The sequence below is a fragment of the Macaca fascicularis genome, chromosome 11, assembly GCF_037993035.2.
Source record: "Macaca fascicularis isolate 582-1 chromosome 11, T2T-MFA8v1.1".
In the NCBI taxonomy this organism is placed as follows: Eukaryota; Metazoa; Chordata; class Mammalia; order Primates; family Cercopithecidae; genus Macaca; species Macaca fascicularis.
This window is the reverse complement of record NC_088385.1, coordinates 101,684,397-101,707,066: the sequence shown is the minus strand read 5'-3', so window position 1 is coordinate 101,707,066 and position 22,670 is coordinate 101,684,397. Positions and strand designations below refer to the sequence as shown.

General features: G+C 43.1%; 1 protein-coding gene across 7 annotated transcripts in view; it reads left to right on the top strand.

The window, feature by feature from the left end:
• Positions 1 to 22,670, top strand: part of TMCC3 (transmembrane and coiled-coil domain family 3) — a 307,823-nt gene that overhangs the window by 222,449 nt on the left and 62,704 nt on the right. Inside the window, exon 1 of one of the 7 annotated variants that reach the window (XM_045365724.3) lies at positions 1,910 to 2,114. The exons of 5 other annotated variants lie outside the window; for them this stretch is intronic. In XM_045365724.3, coding sequence (XP_045221659.1) covers positions 2,037 to 2,114 — 78 coding nt within the window. In that variant the 5' untranslated portion in view covers positions 1,910 to 2,036. Of the gene's footprint in view, positions 1 to 1,909; positions 2,115 to 7,430; positions 7,777 to 22,670 lie in introns of those variants that run through there. One more of the 7 variants, XM_065524659.2, reaches the window with a different exon arrangement.

The following is a 22,670-nucleotide window of genomic DNA, read 5'->3' as shown; positions in this document are numbered from 1 at the left end:
TTTCAAAGAACTTACCCGAAAAACTCTCTGGGCCTGGTATAGTTGTGTGTTGGGGTAGCTGTAGGTGGGTATTTTAAAAGTGTTGATTTAATTTTTTGAATGGCTTAAGGACTACATGGGACTTTCAATTTCTTCTTAAGTTAGTTTTAACCCTGCCTTTACAAAAATGTATTTTTAAAATTAGCCAGAAATGGTGGCGCATACCTGTAGTTCTAGCTACTTGGGAAACTGAAGTGGGAGGCTCCCTAGAGCCCAAGAATTTGAGGCTGCAGTGAGCTATGATTGTGCCACTGCACCCCAGCCTGGGCAACAGATAACCTAGCTCTAAAAAACATTTTTAAAAAAATTTTACTTTTTGAATAGTTAATATATGCCCACAGTGTAAACATTCAAGTTTCAAAAGTATACACAGTGAAAAATAGATCTCTCTCCTATCTCTGCCTTCTAGCTACCTGGTTCCCCTCTCTTGGCATCAATTTCTTGTCTATTTCCCTAGTTTCTTGTTTATCCTCCCAGATATATGTCATGCATGTAGAAGCACATAACATATATTGTTTTTACATACATAGTGGAATGCCATATATATTATCCTGCACATTGCTTTTTTTCCACTTAACCATGTACCTTAGATATGCTTCCAAAGCTATTCATAGAGGGCTGCCTCATTTCTATTTCCAGTTACCAAATATTCTGTTGGATGATGTACCATCATTTATTTACCTAGTCTCCTTCTGAAGGATAATTAGGCTGTTCTGTCTTTACAGTGGCCTTCTAGCCCGTGTGTTTTGCCCATCTTTAATCGCTGCTTCACCCTGATGTCAGATATACCTTCTCCTTAAACTTCCATTCTCATGCTATCATTTCCCTGTTCAGGAATCTCCAGCAGCTGCCTAGTTCCCACAGAATAAGGTTGAACTTCTTACCCTTGAACGAAGATCCTGCATGGTCTCCGCCTTCTTTTCCATCATGTCTTCCTGTTCCTGAGGACACTCCCCAAAACTGATGACTTGAGGTTTTCCCAAATGTACCTCTGATTTTTGGGACTCCAAAGTTTTCTTCAGCCTGCTCTACCCTCCCCTTGAACCCTATGAAGGGCGGGGCAAATCCTTCCCTTCCCCTGGGCTGGTCACATTGGGCTCTAGGTCCTCTCTGGAACAGCTGCACTTTAAATATTTCAGCCCAGTCTCCCACTGTACACCCTACAGAGCCGGCACAGGTGTTCTGAATTTTGTTTGGGGTTACTGATACTTAAATTGTTCACCAGTGGTCCTTCCTCTACGAGACTCCAAATTCCTTGTGGACAGGGACTGATCACTGGGAATGGGGAATACTAGAATGAAAAGATATCCTGATTTCCAAGTAGCTTAAAACATAAAGGTGAGCCAGACATGCAACATTAAAATACACAACACAGTAGGATCTTAGTTTAAGTGGAAGTATGCTCTATGCTCAGGGCAATTGTGGTGCGGGGGGAGTCTTTTATTTTATTTCATTTCTTATTTTAAATCTCTGGTCTCTAGTCCAGGGTCTGGTACATGGCAGCTGCCCAATAAGTGCCTGTTGAATGAAGAATAACATAAAAAGAGACATTTAAGGCAAGTGTCAACTTCTTGCGGTAACAGCCACCTTTTATATACAAAATAAGTCAACAGATAGTGTAGTGTGGATGTCGCTCATCTTTTGGGGAGAAAGAGGGCTGTGTGGGAGGGGGAGGAATCAAGTTTCAGCCAGGGAGGGAGGCGAGGATAGGCGAAGACGTTGCCCGCCGGGTCGCGGGTGGGTGGGGTCCCAGCGGCTGCGGGGCGCGGGGGAGGCGGGGAGAAGGGAAGGGGGAGGAGACTCTCGCCTCCTGCCCCGCCTCCCCCACCCCGCGGCGGCGGCGCAGGGCGGCCGCGCGGGTGTCGGCACCAGAGGCAACAGCTGCAGCAGCCGCGCCGCCCCCTCGCCCGCGGCTCCCGGGGTGAGCCGGAGCACGGCCGGCAGCTCGCGGCGCGGCAGCCCCAGGAGACGGGAAAGTTCACGGCCGGAGCGCGGAGATGCCGGGCAGCGACACGGCGCTCACCGTGGACCGGACCTACTCGGACCCCGGCCGGCACCACCGCTGCAAGAGTCGGGTGAGCGCCGCGGGCTGGAGGGCGGCGGGTGCGCGCGGGCCCGGGGGCGAGGCGGGCTGGGGCGGCGGCTCGGCGCTAACCCACGCGCCCCCTGCGTTTCGCCGCCGGCCTCCGTTGCCGCCGGAGGTCCGTACCTCCCAGATCCTCCGAGCTGAAAGGGTGGGCGGAGGGGGGGCGTCGGAGCCCGGGCTGCGGTTCCTGAACCCCAGGTCCACCTGCCCCTCGCGGCGCCCAGGTCCCTGCGCTCTGTGCGGGACGCCCGGTTCCCCGACGGCCCGGGCTCCGCCTCCCTCCCCGCCAGGGAGCGCCCGCCGCGCCGCGAGGGAATCCCGCCACCCGCGGCCACGCGTGTCCGGGTCTCCGGGGTCTCGCCCCGGGTGTGACGGTGCCCTCCCCGCCGAATGTCCCGGCAGCCGCCCAGTCTCCTGGTCCTTGCGGCGTGTGGCCGGAGCCCGAGCGCGGTGCGCAGCCGGATCGCGGGGAGGCGGCGGACGGGCTCTGCCCAAGTGAAAAGTCAGAATCTTTGCGCTGCCTCTCCGGAGTTTCGAGCCAAGCCGAGCAGGCGCCCTCGCCATTGTTTGCAGTGTAATTTGCTGTTGCTGATTTTGGCTGTGGGCGAAAATAGCTCATTCTGAGCCTGCTGCAGAGACAAGCCCTGTAGGGCTTCAAAATAAAGACGGAGGCCGCAGCCCGAGCGCGGGTCTCTCCTGGGAGAGGAAGCCTCGCCCTCCCCGGTGAATACCTTTGCCCTCCCGGGCTGTTGAATCGTCGAGGCTGGATGTGAGGCTCTGTAACCCGTTCTCCCCACGGCTGATTGAAGTGCCATTTAACAAAGCACCTCCTCCACGCTGGCATCTGTTCTGGCAGAAGGCACCTGGAGTTGTTCTTTGCTCCGCCAACTACTTACTCGCTTGTCCGAGAACTGGGGATTTGGGTGTCAGCCCCTGTGTAAAGTTCACGGAGGTAGAGCCGGGCTCAGATTCTGGCCCACCACCTCCGAGATCCAGAGACCAACTGGATGGAAATAGTAGCAACAGTGACGGGGTTGTGTTGCTGCCCTTTGTGCAGGATTTGGGTCTTCACTCATAATTTGAAGTAGTAATCGATTGCCCCAGAAGTGAAGCAATGAGTCCCTGGTTTACTGCCCACTTTCCCTTTTTCCTTTAGCATCTGTTAATCATTTTGAAAGAATGATTTGAGTTTTTACAGATTGAATATATTCGGTGGAGTAATACCTCGTGCTCTCATCTCAACCCCCCAATTCTCTTATTTTTGCACTTTTTTTAAAAGTTTCCTAACAGTTTGCTGTGAAAATAACCAGAAACTCCATTTGGAATAAACATTGAAGATCTGTGCTTACCCACAGGTAGATGTTTCTTCTGGGATAACTGTAATACTAGTTAACAGAACTATGAAGAAAAGGAGATCATTTTCAAATGCATTTGTAATTGAGAGGATTCTGTAAAGTTAATGTTGCAGACTTGAAAAAAATGTGAAAGCTTGTTTTTTCTTGTCACAACTGTGATCTTCTTGTGTAAACAAGATTAGTAATCTTAGCGGGATGGATGGCTCATTGTCAACTCATTTAAGTGGTTTGGCAAAACTCATGCAACTTTACAAAACTCACTCTTCATAACCTGTAAAATGGTGGTGATAAAGTTTGTGCCTCAACTGCTTAGGTGCAATGTGGTAAAGGAAATGTGTAACATAACTGCAGACTGTGTTTCTGCCACATCTGCCACTGTTCCCTGTCTACACCAGCCTTTTCTGTTAAAAAGTCAAAACCTTATATGAAGATTTCTTGATTTTCTTTAAAATTCTGCTGACCGGCGGGGGGCAGTGGCCCACGCCTGTAATCGCAGAACTTTGGGAGACTGAGATGGGTGGATCACCAGGTCAGGAATTCAAGACCAGCCTGGCCAAGATGGTGAAACCCCGTCTCTACTAAAAATACAAACATTAGCCGGGCGTGGTGGTGGGCGCCTGTAATCCCAGCTACTCGGGAGGGTGAGGCAGAGACTTGCTTGAACCTGGGAGGCAGAGGTTGGGGTGAACTGAGATCGCGTCAGCCTGGGCGACAGAGCTAGACTCCGTCTCTAAATAAATAAATAAATAAAACAATTCTACTGACAATATTATTGTACCTGCTGCCTTGTATTAGCATGGAGATACCCAATTTTTAATTTAGCTGTGTATTAAAACTGATTTAGACATTATATGTGCTGATTATCCAAAATTAGCACATTGGGCCAGTCAGATCTAGTGAAGAGAAGAAGTCAGAGAAGGGCTAGAACTTTAGCAGACCATAATCACAAATTCTACTACAGTGATGCTGGACTTCTTGAGGTCCCAGTTTAAACTTCTCAACTATCTGCTTTTAGGTTTTTTATTACTGAGACAGCGAGGAATATGTAGAACTGGTGAAATTTTTGTAAACTCCTAAGAACTTTTCCAAGCAGGGTTGATGTAATTTCAAGTCTGTCCTGAGGCTACGATAAGTCTGTTGTAATGAAGGGAAAACAGCAATTTTACTGTGCAGAAAGTATTCATCCCCTTAAATGATCGTAGCTCCTGTATTGTGGAACTCACTTAGATGCAGCTGTAAAGATATGTTTTCCTGACACCCTGAAAGTATGTGATGCAAGAGGAAAACATCAAGTGGTAATTCCTTGATGTCACCATCTCCTTGGGAGGAAACTAGTATAGGATTTAAAAAGAACCCTTTTATGAACTCATTTGGTAAATTAGCTCCCCTAAAAATGCTAATGAGAACTGGGGGTTCATGGGAAGAATTGATTAATCTTTCAGGGATATGGAGTTTCTGCCTAGGAGTGGGCTAAGACTCCATGAGATGAAGTTCTTCGTTACTGAATAGTCATTTTTTAAATTCAAAATCGATACCTGTTGAGATGACAGGGAAGCTACATGGTCTCTCTTGCTGGGCTTATTTCAGCCTTTGAGACTGGAATAATAATGAGGCAGTGTACTCTTCCCACATTGCAGAAATCTATTTTTATAGCCAGGTGGACTAACCTAGATAACCCCTCCCCACTTAGTGAAATGTAAGTAATGAATTCTGTGATTGTTGCTAAGCTGACAAGTCAGGATCATTCACATTTTAAAACTTCATCTTGTAAAACTCAGAAATGGTGCTTGTTAACTTGATGCACATATCTCTCTACTTTAAAAGAAAGAGCATCCATAATTAGACTCCTACTTTTTTTTTCATGCCCTAGATAGTTAAAGCCTATCATCTTTTTAAGAATACAGGCTGTCTGCTTTCTATACAGTACTGGCTTTCTATATAGTAACTGGCTTTTATTAATGATGTGTGAATTAGGTTTTCTTTTAGTTGGTTTTCATTTTAAATGGTCTAAAATGACCTCTCCAGCCACTTGGGTATAGTGGTGGACAGCTGAGGCTCTGGACTTATGTGGATTGTATTCTGGCTCTTCGAGCTTCTTGACTAGGTGATCACTAGGGCAAGGTCCTAAATAGCCTTTCTGAGCCTCCAGTTTCCCATTTCTGAAAGAGGTAATACTCCACTCTTCTGGGAGTGATCGTGTGTCTTAAATAAGAAAGTATTTGTTAAAAAAAAAAAAAAAAAAAAAAGGTGTGTGCACTCAAATATTAGCTATTTAAAAAAATTCTTTTTTAAATTTATGTTCTCTCATTGGGTGAAAAAGCTATATTTGTCTATATGTCAGGTTAATAATTTTTTTCTATTTTGTTGCCACTACTAATCAGAACTGCTAGTCATCTTGAGTGCCTGCCCTCCCCCATCTCTCTAACCTATTAGCAGTACCGCTGCACCTTTCTCGGACATTTCTCTGGAACTGGTTTCTTCCATATCTCCCAATCATCTCCCACCTTAGTTGCTTATGACCTTCACCAACTTCTGTTCCATCCTGCATGCAAGGACCATATTATTTTCCCTACAGAGCCATTTGCATCAGGATAGTCCCCAGAATACAGATCTTATACCAGTGCTTTTTGCTACCAGTGCAATCTTGGATCCTGTAATCACTCTAAGCCTTAGTTTCCACTTCTACATAATAGGGGTGTTCTCAGGAATAAATTCGGTAATGCCTATAAAATGTTTAACTCCATGCCAGGTGCACAATAAGAAATCAATAGATGGTCACCACTTTTACTACAGGCTGAGCATCTCAGTCCAAAAACCAACATCCAAAATGCTCCAAAATCCAAAACTTTTTGAGCGTCAACATGATGCTCAAAGGAAATGCTTACAGGAGCATTTCTGGTTTCAGATATTTCTATTTGGAATGCTCAACCAGTAAGTGTAATACAAAGATTCCAAGGCCGGGTGTAGTGACTCATGCCTGTAATCCCAACACTTTGGGAGGCCCAGGTGGGTAGATCACTTGAGTTCAGGAGTTTGAGACCAGCCTGGCCAACATGGTCAAATCCGATCTCTACTAAAAATACAAAAAAATTAGCTGGGCATGGTGGCGGGTGCCTGTAATCCCAGCTACTAGGGAGGCTGAGGCAGGAGAATCACTTGAACCTGGGAGGCAGAGGTTGTAGTGAGCCGAGATTGTGCCATTGGACTCCAGCCTGGGCAACAGAGCGAGACTCCATCTCCAAAACAAAACAAAACAAATTCCAGAATCTGAAATCTGAAACTCTTCTGGTTCCAAGCATTTTGAATCGGGGACCTGTACTATATGAAAGAGGGGTTTGTGAGCTTGGAAATGGAAAGGCTGCTAAGTTTATGAAAAGTATAGACTTTTCTAGCATTGCTAGCATTTTGTGTCTCCTTGCGTCATGTTTCTCATCACATTAACTGTTTATATGTTTAATGCTTACATGTATTTATAAACTATAGACATTGGCACTTTGAGAGCAAGATGCTTCACTTATTCAAAAAATACGTACTGAGCACGTTCTGTGTGCTGGTTGCTGATCTAGGCATCAGGAATACAATGGTAAATGAAACAGTCTGGTTTCTGTGGAAGCTTAGTATCTGGTGGGTGTATCTCATTTATACTTGTGGCTCCAGACAATACCCCTGTCTTTTACAGGAGGACATGATGATAATACATGCAGAAATCTCTAACATCTGAAGTAAAACTTGTGTCGAGCATGAGTGCCACCTGTTGTATATCTTCAAGTATTCTGTGGTTTGGAAATCCATCTACAATTACATGATGAGTAATGACCAAAGGCAGTGAAGAAGAGGATGCTGTAGCCCTTCTAGCAGTGGAACTGGTTGGGTAGTGATGTAATAAGTTGATGATCACATGCTTACTCCCTGGGCAGGAAGTAGGGGGAGTGGAAACTGACCTCTGTCCTAGAGGACACTGACCCAGTGAAGTGGTAAGCTGAGTAGTACACGGATATCGTTTTCACCAGTGCTTTGTTTTATTCTAAAGAGCTTGTTAAAGAGACTGGATAATGATCAGCGTCTCAAGCCAGGTTTTTCTTACATTTAGGATGAGCAAAGTGATGCGATGTGTGTTTTTTGAGCTGTACTTTGTTGCAGGCTCTCCCTTTAAAGGAGAAGGAATTGCCAGCCACCACCAGCTCACCCACCTGTCACATCCGCTGCAGAGAGCACCCAGACAGCTGCTACCAAGTTCGATCACAGGGTGTGTTTTGCTTCAGACCCTCTGCCTGAATTTCCAGGGCTGCTGCTAAGGTCAGAAATCAACCTAGTCCTACTTGGAAAATGCCCACAGTTTGACTTAGAAGAGTTTGCAGCTTTCAGCCCTGTGGTTTCTTAATTGTGTTTTCGTGTTTTCGGTGGAGGGGAGGAGGGTGACAAGAGAAAAGGAAGAGAACCATGAATCACCGTACTGTGAATCAGAATGAGGACTTTTCATTCCTTCGAAAGGGAACATCAGGATATATGATTTGTGCATAGGCCACCTGCTTCTGTCAACTTGGGAGGGATGCTGCCTGAAAGAAACCATAGTGTATTTGTGGATTATTCCTCTGTAAGGAGATAAAAAGAACATAAGTGAAAGGAAGACTGCAGTCACAATAATAGTTAATGTGTACTGCATGCTTACTGTACACCAGGTAACATGAAGCACTTCAAATACACCATCTCCTTGATCTTCTACAATATCCTGCTTTTCCATTTTACAGATGGGGAGACTGAGGCCCAGGCAGATTAATAATTTCTCTAAGATATTCTGTCTATTAGGAAATGATGGTAGAGCTACGGTTTGAACCTGTATCTGTCTCAACTCCAGAGCTTGATTCTTCACCACTTCCCTGTCTGCCTCCATGGCGAACACTGGAGAGCAGCCCAGTCTTTCTAAACTAGCTGGGTGCCTGGGGATGGATGTGTACAGCATCTGCTGGGCACTTACCCTAATTGTGTGCTCTAATTCTTATGACACACACATTGCCAGTCTTTTGCACATAGTCGTATGTTCCCAGTAAACATGTGAATGAATGATACAGGATGATAATTCATGAACTTTTAATAATGCCTAGGATATGAGAATTTTGCTAGTAGTTTGAAGTCTTAAAGGCTGTCGAATAAGCTCATGATTTAAGATCATTAAAGAACCGTGTTTTCGCCTGATGTTTGGTCTCCCGAGGATGGACTATTGAATAGCAAGATGAAGGTGGTGCCTTGTGACCATCGAGTTCAAGACATGCCCGCAAACATGTGTCTCCTCAGTAGATCCTCATGACTGGCCTGTGGGTTCACACCTTCTTTTGAGCCGTATCATCAGTCACCTACCTAGTGATCTTTCTGTGAAGTCCCCTGTAATATTAAACCATGCCTTCTTGTGTCCCCTGCAGAACATCACACTTTGGGGGAGTGCACTGAAGTGGTTAAGAGTGCCAGTCTTGGAGTCAGCTGCCTCGGTTGACTTTGTTTTTTTTTTTTTTTTCCCAGACGTAGTCTTGCTCTGTCGCCAGGCTGGAGTGCAGTGGTGCAATCTTGGCTCACTGAAACCTCCGCTGCCCAGGTTCACGTGATTCCCCCGTCTCAGCCTCCCAAGTAGCTGGGACTACAGGTGCACGCCCCCTCACCCAGCTACTTTTTTTGTATTTTAGTAGAGACGGGGTTTCACCGTGTTAGCCAGGATGGTCTCAGTCTTCTGACCTCTTGATTCACCCATCTTGGCCTCCCAAAGTGGTGGGATTACAGGCGTTAGCCACTGCACCCAGCCCAGTTTGACTTTCTATAGTGTACCCTGCAAGATGGTACCAAAGTTAGGTTTTTACAAGGGTTGTTACAATACTTCCCTTGGAAGACTATTGTGAGAATTAAACGGTGTGGTACGTAGAAAGCACTGTTGAGTGTCAGCACCTGCTAAATGCTCAGTTAATGTTCAGATGGGAGAGGAATAATAGTAACAGTATGTAACAGTGGTGTAGTTGTCTGGCCATTGCAGGAGCTGCAATTGAGCAGAGACTGTGGGTGTGATTTCCAACACTTTGACTTCTCTCCAGAGACCAGATCTTTTCAAGGATTGCTTCCTGAAATGCATCCCATTTAGTGCCGGTCCCCTGAGGAAGCCACATTTTAAATGGCTGATTGTAAACCTGTATCTTCCTCTGGTCTTAAAGGCATTCGAGGAGACTGTGCCAACTAAAAACATTACAAGGGGCAGTTTAAAGCAACTAGAAAACATAGCCTGGTGTCCACACCAGAACTCTCTGTGGAACCCTGGCTTGACTGGATTAAAGGTATGAAGGCAGAGGGTTGGAAAGTTAGACTCAAGGATTTACCATGGTAGAACTGGAAGGAAATTTAGACATTAACTCCAGACCATTCCATTTGCAGAAGGAGAAAATGACACCAGCCAGACTGTAACCAGTAAAATTATGTAATTAATACAGACTGATTGGGACTAACCGTTTTACCATCTTCTGTCTTTAAAAAGGATTGCTTTAAATAATTTTTAAATATCAAATTAATTGCTAAGTTATAAGGGTGGAATGAGAATTTAAAATTATTTTCAGTAGATATGAACAAATTTAAGTTTTTGTGACTTTTCTAGGTTAAAAAAGTGAATTTGAATGACACCATGTTAGGCCATTCTTCTTCTGAATTTATTTATGGGTTTTTGGGGGGGCACTGGGGCAAAGACAGGTGACAATTCATGTATCAAACTACTTAGCTGCACTGGATTGTTGCTACTTAAAAATATATATATATTTTTTGTGGTCCCTCTTAGTGTCTTCATTTTTTCAGTATAAAGTTTTGCAAAATGAAGAGTTCATCCATGTCCTGACCTTCTACTTGTTGGGGTGGGATATTGGGGAAAAAAGTATGCCAGACGCATAAGTCGTGGGGCTCATCATATGTGCATTTGACTTAGAATTCAACCCGAATCTGCCCTGGTCTCCAAAGCTCTCCGTTCTGTGAGTCTCACCTTAAGAGTCTCTTCTAGCACCAAGTGTTTTCAGTGTATAAAATTTTCATACAATACAACACAACCCCTAAACCCAAGCCTAAAACTTCACGTAGTCCTTGACCAAAGAGACAATTATCTGCTCCAACACTAGGGGAAGGACAGGACTTGAGTCCGACGGCCCATGGAGAGACAGCATGTCTGTTGCAATCCCCAGTGAAGCGTCCCCCTAGAAAAAGCCCATCTGACTTCTGCCTTACATGCTGATTTGAGAGCCTAGCCCGGGAGTAAAATGTGACTTTTACTGTACCCTATGAGATATTTCCACCTACCTGTTGTTCCACAGGCATCTCAAAGTCTGTATATCAAATTCATTCTTTCGACCGCTCTTCTATTCCTGGTTAATATTATACTTTTCCCATACAGCCAGTCAGCAAACCAGATGCCTGAGCTGCTGCCTCAATCCCCAACCCTACCCAGGCACCCAGTGGTTTACTTCTTTTTTTTTTTTATTTGAGACAGGATCTGGATCTGTTGCCCAGGCTGGAGTGCAGTGGTGCAATCTTGGCTCACTGCAACCTCTGCCTCCCAGGTTCAAGCAATTCTCCTGCCTCAGCCTCCTGAGTAGCTGGGACTACAGGCATGCACCACCACCCTGAGCTAATTTTTGTATTTTTAGTAGAGACAGGGTTTCACCATGTTGACCAGGCTGGTCTCCAACTCCTGCCCTCAGGTGATCTGCCTGCCTTGGCCTCCCAAAGTGCTGGGATTACAGGCATGAGCCACCACACCTGGCCCCAGTGGTTTACCTCTTAAATGTTGATCATCTGTCTTTTCCTCATTGCCCCCAATGTCACTCTCTTAGCTTACCTCTGGATTTGAGCAGCAGAGTAAAGCATCAGGAAATGGACTCTGTAGTGAAGCTTGAATGTCAGCTCTTTCACTTAGCGGCTGTGTGAGCAGCCATTAGAAGCGGTGTTGGGAAACCCATTACAGCATTTGTTGTTCTGACTTTGAGTCCTTCGTGGTCTACCACAGTTTCCCAAAGTTCAGTCATTCCCACATCTACGACACACAGCCTCATACCACCTACACTGTTATTTGCTTGATATTTCTAAATCGGTTATCTCCTTAAAACTTAAATTTATTTTCAAAGTATCAGTGTCACTATTCTAGCTACATATTTTCTGAGTTTGAGGCCTCCCAGCACCAGATTAAGAAGTAGATTAGCACTGGGTGTGGTGGCTCATGTCTGTATTACCAGCCCTGTGGGAAGCCAAGGTGGGTGGATTGCTTAAGCCCAGGAGTTTGAGACCAGCCTGAGCAACATGGCCAAACCCCATCTCTACAAAAAATACAAAAATTAGCTGGATGTGGTGATGCATACATATGGTCTCAGCTGCTCAGGAGGCTGAGGTGGGAGGATCGCCTGAGCCCTGGGAGGGGTGAGGTGGGAGGGGTGAGGCTGCAGTGAGCCTTGATTGCGCCAGTGCACTCCAGCCTGGGTGACGGCGAGACCCTGTCTCAACAAAACTAGATTAGCAAGTGTTGAAGCAATGTTAGAAAGTTTTTAGCACCAGAGACTTTTCCTGGACTGAATCAACTGAATTGGATTGAGGATTGAAAAGGAAATAACTCACTCACTGTGATTCTGTGTTATTTAATGCTTTCGTCTTATGCTACCTAAAATAATTCAGAATCATCTAGGAAAACCCTGGTCTTAATGTATCATCTCCTTTCGTTCCTTCATGAAATATTTATCTTTAGACCCATGGTCTAGAAGATGCTTAGAAACAATTTTCCCACTCATGGGTTGTGAAAAATTGAGTTAGTGAGTGTTTTCCTTTTTTATTTTGGCCAACAGGAACCCAGATCCAAATTTCAGCTGAACCGAGTGAGGTTTTTATAGCCTGCTTCTTTTTCTTTTCTTTTTTTTTCTTACCTCTTGATTTTGGCTTCCTTTTCTAATTTATATTTTTTCTGGCCTGGTTTCAAAGTGTGTGTGTGTGTGTGTGTGTGTGTGTGTGTGTGTGTGTGTGTGTGTGTTTACATATATGTGTTTCCTGTAATCTATCTTAAATCCTTTTATACCAAATGAGGTATGGATCAATTTATTTATTTATTTACTTATTTATTTATTTACTCCAGCCCAGACTGGAGTGTAGTGGTGCCATCTTGGCACCACTCCCAGGTTCAAGTGATTCTCCTGCCTCAGCCTCCCCAGTAGCTGGAACTACAGGCGCCCACCACTACACCTGGCTAATTTTTTTGTATTTTTAGTAGAGATGGGGTTTGGCCATTTTGGCCAAGCTGGTCTCAAACTCCTGGCCTCAAGTGATCCACCTGCCTCAGCCTTCCCAAAGTGCTGGGATTATAGAAGTGAGCCACCACACCCAGCCTTATCAATTGATTTAGTTCAATATGAACGATTGTTACTGGGATGAACAGAAGCCCGGTCTGATAAGTCGAAGGCAGTCTCTTCTAGGTGGAAATACTTGAAGGAGCTTGGAAATGAGCTGAGCTTGCTTCTCTCTGTATTATTTCCTCTTTAGTCTTCTGACAACTATGACCTGGGAGAAACTGAGGTAGTGGACTACCATAGGCCGAAGAGTGGAACATCCAGAAAATATGAATTCTTTGGGAATTTCAGGCAAGGACAGATAGTGGGTGGAGAAGAAATTTGAGCTCCATGTATTTCTGAAGTAAACTTGAACCTAATTAAGATGTGTATGTAGGCTTGTTGTAATGGAAGGAAATTAAATGGTGCCTTGAGCTGCAGCCTTGCACAGAAATTTCAATATAAGCACTCGTCCAAAAATAAAGAATGCCTTTAGTGAAAGCTGTGCTTCAGCACCTAAATATATTTACTCCAGTGTGTTCAATTCTGTGTTGGGGCCAAAAGTCCCTTTTCTCTGTCTTTGTCAAGATGTTGTGATCATCCAGAAAGCCTGAACTTGGCTTCAGATAGTCAGCAGGGTACTATTTTAATCTCACTAATTGGAACAGGTGGCCTCTATTTGTAGCTGAATCACTGGTTGGCATAGATTTAATTTATCTGACAATATGAAGCCCATTCAGTAAGAGCTGTTCAGGCTTTATGTATTGGCATCAGGCACAGTGCCTGAAAGCCCCACTAGAAAGCGTGGAAGACAGGAAGGAAGATGGAAGAAATGCAAGGAAGAGTGTGCTGCTTCCATTCCATCCTACATGTTGAGTGCAGAACGGGTGAAGGGATGCATGTGAAGATGCTTGAGAGGGGTGCTTATAGATATTTCTCCAGAGGAGAAAGAGGTGGCAAATGTCTACTTTGAATCCACCCTGTAAGACGGCATGGTGCAAGAGGACCTCATGCTGTCCTCATGTTTTTAATATGAACACATCTTCAGGCACGGGGGAAAGAGCATGTCCCACGTGACTCAGCTTAAGTGCTCAAGTTGAGATACCTTAAGACACCTCTAGTGACATCAGAGATGGCCCCCAGATTATGACCTTCTCCAGCCAGATCACTCTTTTATTTTTACATTGAGTGTATATTTTGCATAGTGTCTTGTCAATGTTTTGCTTCAAATTCTTCAATAGGACCGAAGCCCAGCTTCTTAGACATCCAGAGTCTCCCATCTGACCTTTGCTTTTCACCCACTCTTGGCTCTTGAACTCCGGTCTCCTTTCTTTGTGGACTCCCATGCCTCCCTCTGTACCTGTGGGCACCTGCTCCATCCTCTCGCATGGAGATAGTTGTGTTCTTTTTATCTAGGCATGGAGCATTGGCCATAGTTGGAGCTTTGTAAATACTGACTGATGAGTGAATGTGTGTATGTTGTGAAATTGTACTGTGGGACTTGAGAAGCTGAAAAGCATATTCTACTCTTGATCCATATCAATTCAGATTAATTTGCCTTGTTTTAATTGCTGCACAGGATCCCCATGTATGGCTATACCATCATTTATTTAACAGTTTCCTTATTAAAGGACAAGTATATTGCTTCCAATCTTTGGTCATTACTTATTTTTGCACGTGTGAGGAATATGTTAGCAGGCTAAATTCGTAAGTATGGAATTGCTCAGCCAAAGGGCATGTGCATTTTAAATTAGGATATTGCCAAGCTGAACACTGCACCTACTCTGTGTTGAACACTGGGAGCTAAGGATGCAGCACTGAACAAAACTGGTAAAGTTTGTATAACTGTCATTAATATGTGAACATGCCTTTACCCACATAGCTTCAGACACAGCGTGTTTTCGACTGTTTTGATCCTTGCCAATCTGATAGGTGACAACTCCTAGCCCATTTCAATGTATATCTTCCCTGGTATGGATGAGATTGGTCATATTTTTAAAATTTTTATTTTGAAATAATTACAGACCTACAGAAATTCGCAGAAAATAGTACAGAGATGTCCCGTGTACCCCTCACCCAGCTTCTCCCAATGATTGCATCTTATGTAACTATAGTACGATATATCATATTTTCATAGACTAAAAAGACATTTGCGTTTATGAGCTGTTTATATGTATGTTTTTGCCATTCATCTATGGGCTGTTGGTCTTTTACATAGATTTGTATTGCTTTTCTACTAATTAAATTAATTGCTTTGTAAGTACATTTTTCCCAGCTTGTCATTCCTGACTCTATTTTTTTTTTTTTTTTTTTTACTGTTGTGTAACAAAGTACCATAAACTGAGCAACTTCAAAAAACAACACCCATTTAATTATCTCAGAGTTTCCATAGGCCTAGAGTCCAGGTACAGCTTAACTGCATCCTCTGCCAAGAGTGTCATCAGCCTGAAATCAAGGTGTCAACCAGCACTGCAGTCTCTTCTTAAGCTTGGGATCCTTTCCCAAGCTCACTGGATATTTACAGGATTAGGTTTCTTGCAACTCTAGACCTGAGACCCTCAGCCCCCAGAGGCTCTTCACTGTTTTCTGCCACATGGCATGTTCCATAGCATGAAGTTTGTTTCTTCAAGGGCGATGGGATAGCATCTTTGTTGCATTTTGTCTTTTACTTCTAGATCCTCTTTTAAGGAGTTCACCTGATTAGTTTAGGCCCACCTAGGCACTCTCCCTTTTGATTAATTGAAGTCAACTGATTAGGGGCCTTAATTATGTCTGCAAAAGTCCATTATTTTTCCCTATAGCATAATATACCCATAGGAGTGAAATTCCATCATGTTCCAAAGTCTCGCTTGTGGAAGGGTACCATGTTGGGAGTCATCTTAGAATTCTGCCTGTCGCACTGAATTATATGTGTTGTGTGTGCTGAGCATAGAGCTAGTGGATAGCAAGCACTGAATAAATACTAACCATATTTTGCCATGAAGAAATCTACAAATTTTCTGGTTTATACTTTTGTATAATTCTTAGAATGGCCTTTGTACTTTGAGATTTTTTAAAAGCCCACATGCCCATGTTCTCCTAATATATTTTGTGATTTTTATTTTTGTATATTTGAATCTTTGAATGAGTTAGAATTATTCAGTTCCTTTTCAGATGTCTATACAGTTATTCCAGGGCAGTTTTTTGCATTGTTACCTGTCTTTAAAAATATACCACTGTTCATATGTGTCAAGTTTTGTTTTTATAAATGTCTACTTTTTCCATGGGTTTTAAATCTGTTGAACTCAGAAGGTTGTAATTCTGCCTCACTTATTCTGGATTGATAGTCCTCTTCCTGTTCCCTTCCCAGCCTCTCCCCCAGGGATTTGAAATGAACATTTTGAGGCCAGGCTCAGTGGCTTACGCCTGTAATCCCAGCATTTTGGGAGGCCGAGGCAGTTGGATCACTTGAGGTCAGGAGTTCGAGACCAGCCTGACCAACATGGTGAAACCCCATCTCTACTAAAAATACAAAAAAATTAGCTGGGCGTGGTGGCGGGCACCTGTAATCCCAGCTACTCAGAAGGCTAAGACAGGAGAATCGTTCGAACCTGGGAGGCGGAGGTTGCAGGGAGCCAAGATCGTGCCACTGCACTCCAGCCTGGGCAACAGAGCCAGACTCCGTCTCAAAACAAACAAACAAACAAACAAACAAAAAACCCACATACATACACAAAAACAGGCATAGCTCCAGTATTATTTACAGTAAGGAAAGACCAAAAGAGGAAAAGAGAGCAAAGTTTTGTGTGTGTTTTATAATTTTGCTTTTAATTCTCTTTTGAACTAAGTGTTACCTCTCATCAAGTTTGACTTAATGTTGTAAAATCCTGCCCTTCTACGGTTTGCAAAAGCTGTTATAGTACAAAGAATATGTATTGTTGCTTCCTAAGCCACTGTTGCCACCTTAAGTAATTTGTGACACACCATCCCAGCTTGGGAGATGGAAGAGCAGGAACCCAGCCTAACTTTGTGTTCTTCAGGGCACAGGACTACTGCTTCTGCTTTGTTAGCCCCAGACTGCTTTCAAGCCTGCACATTCCTCCTGTTTAATAAACACATTTAACATCCTTGTGCTGGGGTTTGTACTGGGAAATTTAAGTTGGTTTGTCACTCAGGATGGTGAATGTAACAGGATTTCAGATTTATAGGTAACAATCTGTTTCCTTATTTGGCTTAATTCTTATTTGTATGTTACCCCTGTGCCTTCCTAAATATCACTAGATGCACTTGTGTTAATTATTGAACAGTCCACCTGCCTCATATCTCTGCATCTGACACAGAAGGAGTTTAAAAATGGGCTGTGCCTAGAAATGAACACTTAACATTTTATAACCTGATTCAAGAGCATATTAAGGATGGAATGAATATGCTGATTACATGTGCTTTCATTTGGGAAAGGCACCATGCTTGTAAAAGCCTCCTGACTTAAGCAAATTATCAAGTACTATTTGTTGCATAAAGCCAGCCAAAGCTTACCTCGTGTGCCAGGTAATTTAGAGGCATTCACGGAATTGGTATCTGTTAGGCATGTGGGCACTAAAAGTGAGTCTCTTTCATTCAGGTGGCTCATTTATGCCCTACCTGGGGAGCAGTAGGGACACTCACTTATGCAAAATCAACATCTGTTTCTACCGCCTAGAAATGCTTTATTGTTTGGGTAGGTGGGAGCATATTAAATTCAACTATTGAGAAGTTTGACTAGCGCTCTGGCCGTTTAAAATGATCTAATACCAAGAAAGTTTTTGAAGCACTCAGGGCTCAAATGAAGCTCTTATTTTTAAAGAAAGACTTAAAATGAGAGGTCTTGAGACTTGTTGCTGTTTAAGGACAGTTTTGCAAAGTGAGCCTACCATTCCAACAGACTTTTCTGCTTTTAAATTTTTGTTTTTTTGGTCAAATAGGAAATGGATGAAATAGTCTTGCATTCTTGGGGCCTTCTTTAAATTAAATGTTGATCCTTCCCAACCCTCATTTTTTAAATAATTTGTTACATGTTTGGGGTAATTAGAATGGTAACAGATAGATAAATAAGAAAAATACATATACTGGGTTGGGCACAGTGGCTCATGCCTGTAATCCCAGCACTTTGGGAGGCCCAGCTGGGCGAATCGCCTGAGGTCAGGAGTTTGAGAACAGCCTGGCCAACATGGTGAAACCCCATCTCTACTAAAAATACAAAAAATTAGCTGGATGTGACGATGGGCACCTGTAATCCTAGCCAGGTGCTGGGATGCTGAGGTAGGGAGAATCATTTGAACCCGGGAGGCAGAGGTTGCATTGAGCTGAGATCACACCTTTGCACTCCAGCCTGGGCAACAGATTGAGACTCTGTCTCCAAAAAAATAAAAATAAAAAATAATAACATATATACTATTGAAAAAGAATACCAAATCTGAATACAAATATTATGTTAATGTTTCCTGATACTTTGGATATTTCAGAAATCACGGTTACTTGTAGGTAACTAATTCAGTGAATTGTTGGTAAATAATTCTTTAAAATAGTTGCTTCTTAATTTATTTACATGACAGCCTAAAATGAGCCTGGATATTTTTCTAGGGCAGCAAGCTTATTAACTTCTCAGTGGACTTTAATTTTCCTAAGTTTATGATTGCTGTGGTTGTGAATTTAATTTAAGGTTGAAGTTAATGTAGAGGTAAATGCAGTGACATCAGATTCCAAAATTATAAGGTAATGAAATGGCCCATTAGAAACAGCAACTGTTTCACAAAGAGGGGCAAATGTTTGGTGCCTGGGGAAAACCATCATCATTAACCAAGTGGCTCTGTGATTAAATAGGAAGCAGACAAATTGAATTATTAAGTGCTTGAAACATGGGAAAAAAATGTGAAACTATGATACCATTATATCTACCTCTTAGATTTAATGAATGTTGACATTTTGCCATGTTTGCATCAAATTTCTGTCACTTGTTTTTAAGAAATAAATGGTCCCATAAACAGCTATCTAGGTGCCTTTCTCTCTTCCTACTTCCTCAGAGGCCTCCATAACCTGGAGCTGTGTATCATTCTTTCACGTGTTTTCACACACTGGATGAATCCATAAACAGTTTATTGTATTAGATGTATTTAATTAAATATATGTATTCTTGGGTTACAATTCTACATACATGGCATCTCTTGTAATTACAATTTTTTTTTTTTTTTTCCCGAGACGGAGTCTTGCTCTGTCGCCCAGGCCGGAATGCAGTGGCCGGATCTCAGCTCACTGCAAGCTCCGCCTCCCGGGTTCACGCCATTCTCCTGCCTCAGCCTCCCGAGTAGCTGGGACTACAGGCGCCTGCCACCTCGCCCGGCTAGTTTTTTGTATTTTTTAGTAGAGACGGGGTTTCACCATGTTAGCCAGGATGGTCTTGATCTCCTGACCTCGTGATCCGCCCATCTCAGCCTCCCAAAGTGCTGGGATTATAGGCTTGAGCCACCGTGCCCAGCCACAATTTTTTTTCTTTTCTCTTTTCTTCTCTTCTTTTTTTTTTTTTCTTTTATTTTCTTTCTTTTCTTTCTGAGACGGAGTCTTGCTCTGTCGCCCAGCTTGCAGTGCAATGGTGCAATCTCGGCTCACTGCATCTTCCACCTTTCAGGTTCAAGTGATTCTCCTGCCTCAGGCTCCCAAGTAACTGGGACTACAGGTGTGCACCACCACGCCCAGCGAATTTTGTATTTTTAGTGGAGACAGCATTTCACCATGTTGGCCAGGCTGGTCTTGAACTCCTGACCTCAACTGATCTGCCTGCCTTGGCTTCCCAAAGTGTTGGAATTACACGCGTGAGCCACGACACCTGGCCTTGTAATTACAGTTTTCTAATGTGGTACTTTTATGATTTATCCTACTTCATTTTCATATTTTACTGCTGTATGTTATTTTGCTATATGAATAAAACCAGACTGTGTTTACAGCCATTCTTCTAATGGTGAACAGGTAGGTTGATTCTGGGACAGTCTCTGTATTCGTGGGAGAGTTTCTTAAGGGGAGATGCCAGGAAGTGACATTGCTGGGGCAAAGGAAAAAGAATTTCTTCAACTTTGGCATCCATTCTTAAAGAGCTTTCTCAGTACTGTAATCACTACTGTACGTACAGTAGTGATTTTTTTTAAGGCCACATTTTAATATCTGTAATAGAAAATTTTTATGATGCTGATAGATTGTCTATGTAGGTGTTGAATAGTATTTGTATATAGATTGTGTATTTTAATTTTGCCTGAAAGCAAATATAAAGTTATTCCGAATTTGCTATCAGGCAGTTTTTGTACCTAGTCAATAATTTTACATCTCTATTCTTGTTAATGCCTAATAAAGCAAATGTATCAATATTTATTGAGATAATTTACATACAGTAAAATTTCCTGCTTTAAGTGCACAGTCCTGTGAATTATGAAGAACACATACAGTCTTATAACCCACGTTTGATTAAGATGTAAAATATTTCTATCACCCCGGAAAGTTCTTTCACCTCTTTATAGGCAGCCCTCTCTCTGCCTAGCACCTGACAGTTACTGATCTCATTTCTGTCCTTACAGTTTTGCTTTTTCATAATGCAGTATAAATGGAATCATATGATACGCAGCCTTTTTAAGTGTGGCTTCTTTCATTTAGCATAATGCTTTTGCAATTCCATGTTGTTGCATATAACAGGAGTTCATTCCTTTTTATTCGTGAGTAGTGTCAATATACTTTTAAGAGTAATGCATCTATGAACAGAGATGAAGAAGGCTGAAATCCCACACCTCATCTGTTTTTCTGAATTTACCTGTTTTTTTCATGTTACTACTACAGCATTATGAAAAGTTTGGAGTGTCAGTTTCCACAGTTAGAAAGTAGGTTAGTTTATAATCCTGTTACTTTTTAAATGTTGTTTTGTTACTTCAGAATAGAAAAGGTTATACATTAAACGCTACTATATATACTACTTGAGATTAGGACCAGTGTTGTCTTAACCTAATGTGATAATTTGCTCGGGCTGCTTTAACAAAGTATCCCAGACTGGGTGGCTTAAACAATGCATTTATTTTCATGCAATTCTGGAGGCTGAAAGTCTGAGATCAAGGTGTTGGCAGAGCTGGTTTCTTCTGAGAACCAGGAGGAAAAGAGCTGTTCCAGGCCCCCTCCTGGGCTTGTAGGTGGTCATCTTTCTCCTGTCTTCACATCATTTTCCCTCTACGTGTCTGTGTCCAGATTTTCTCCTCTTATAAGGTCGTCAGTCAAATGGCGTCAGGGCCCACCCTAATGATCTCATTTGAGCCTAATTACCTCTTTAAAGTCCCTAATAGTTACATTGTGAGGTAGTGGGGGTTAGGATTTCAATATGAATTTTTAGGAGTACGCAAGTCAGCCCATATCCCCTCGGCTTTGTGGATTTGATGTGTGTTTGTGCATACGTGCATATTTCTAGGGAGAGGTTCCATAGCCTTCTTTGGAATGATTCTCATTTGTGGCAGACAACCCTTTAAAAAGATGAGGAAGAACTGGTCTAAAGTGAGCTCTTGTTTCAAAAGTAAAACGATCAATGTCATAAAAATATATTTATTGACATGTCAAGTGGTGATGCTTTTATGTTGATTGAAAACATTTATGGCAGGCACCCTGGCTCACACATGTAATCCCAGCACTTTGGGAGGTGGGCAGATCTCTTGAGGTCAGGAGTTTGAGACCAGCCTGGCCAATATGGCGAAACCCTGTCTCTACTAAAAATACAAAAATTAGCTGGGTGTGGTAGCGGGCACCTGTAATCCCAGCAACTCAGGAGGCCGAGGCACAAGAATCGCTTGAACCCGGGAGGCAGAGGTTGCAGTGAGCCAGTATGGTGCCACTGCACTCCAGCCTGGGCGACAGAGCAAGACTCTGCCTCAAAAACAAAACAAAAGAACAACAACAAAACATTTACAAGATATACACAGAAAATACCACTTTTGTTTAAAAAGTGCCACATACAAATAGAATATTAATGAAGCTAGCATAAATGGGTAGGAGTGCCATTGCCAGCACTATGACAGAGGCTTCACCTGGGTTAAAACAGCTCTCACGCAGCACCAAGAAAGAGACACAGCTATCCTCCTGTTAGGAAAGAAGAACTGAGGCTCAAACAGGGGTTAAGCGACTTGTCCAGGATCATCCCACTAAGTGAAAGGCTAGAATCTGAACCCAGGTAGCTCTGCATTCCAGAGCCCGTGCCCCTAACCAGTAGACAGAAGCGCCCAGACATCTGCAAGGATGACCACGTAAAAACCCAAATGTAGGCCCGAGCTACTTCCAGGTCATGGGATGATGGGGATTTTATTTTCTTCCTCTGCCTTTTCTGTATCTTCATATCTTTTTTTTTTTTTTTTTTTTTTTTTTTTGAGACAGAGTCTTGCTCTGTCACCCAGGCTGGAGTGCAGTGACAGGATCTTGGCTCACTGCAACCTCCATCTCCTGGGTTCATATCTCAGCCTCCCGAGTAGCTGGGACTACAGGTGCCTGCCACCACGCCCGGCTAATTTTTGTATTTTTTTGTAGAGACAGGGTTTCACCATGTTGGCCAGGCTGGTCTCGGACTCCTGACCTCAAGTGATCCGCCTGCTACAGCCTCCCAAAGTGTTGGGATTACAGGCATGAGCCGCCACACCTGGCCTGTATCTTCATATCTTTTGTAAAACAAGCCATGTTTTGCAATTAAATGTTAAATGGGCATATATAACTTTTATTTAAAATAAATTTAAGCAGAGTGATAGTGATATTCAAATAGCAAGTTCTCCATTTGAACCCTATTCAAAATTCGAATGATCAGCCTTTGTCCTGAGAAGAAGATCAGTCACATTCATGCTATTATTTTCTAAG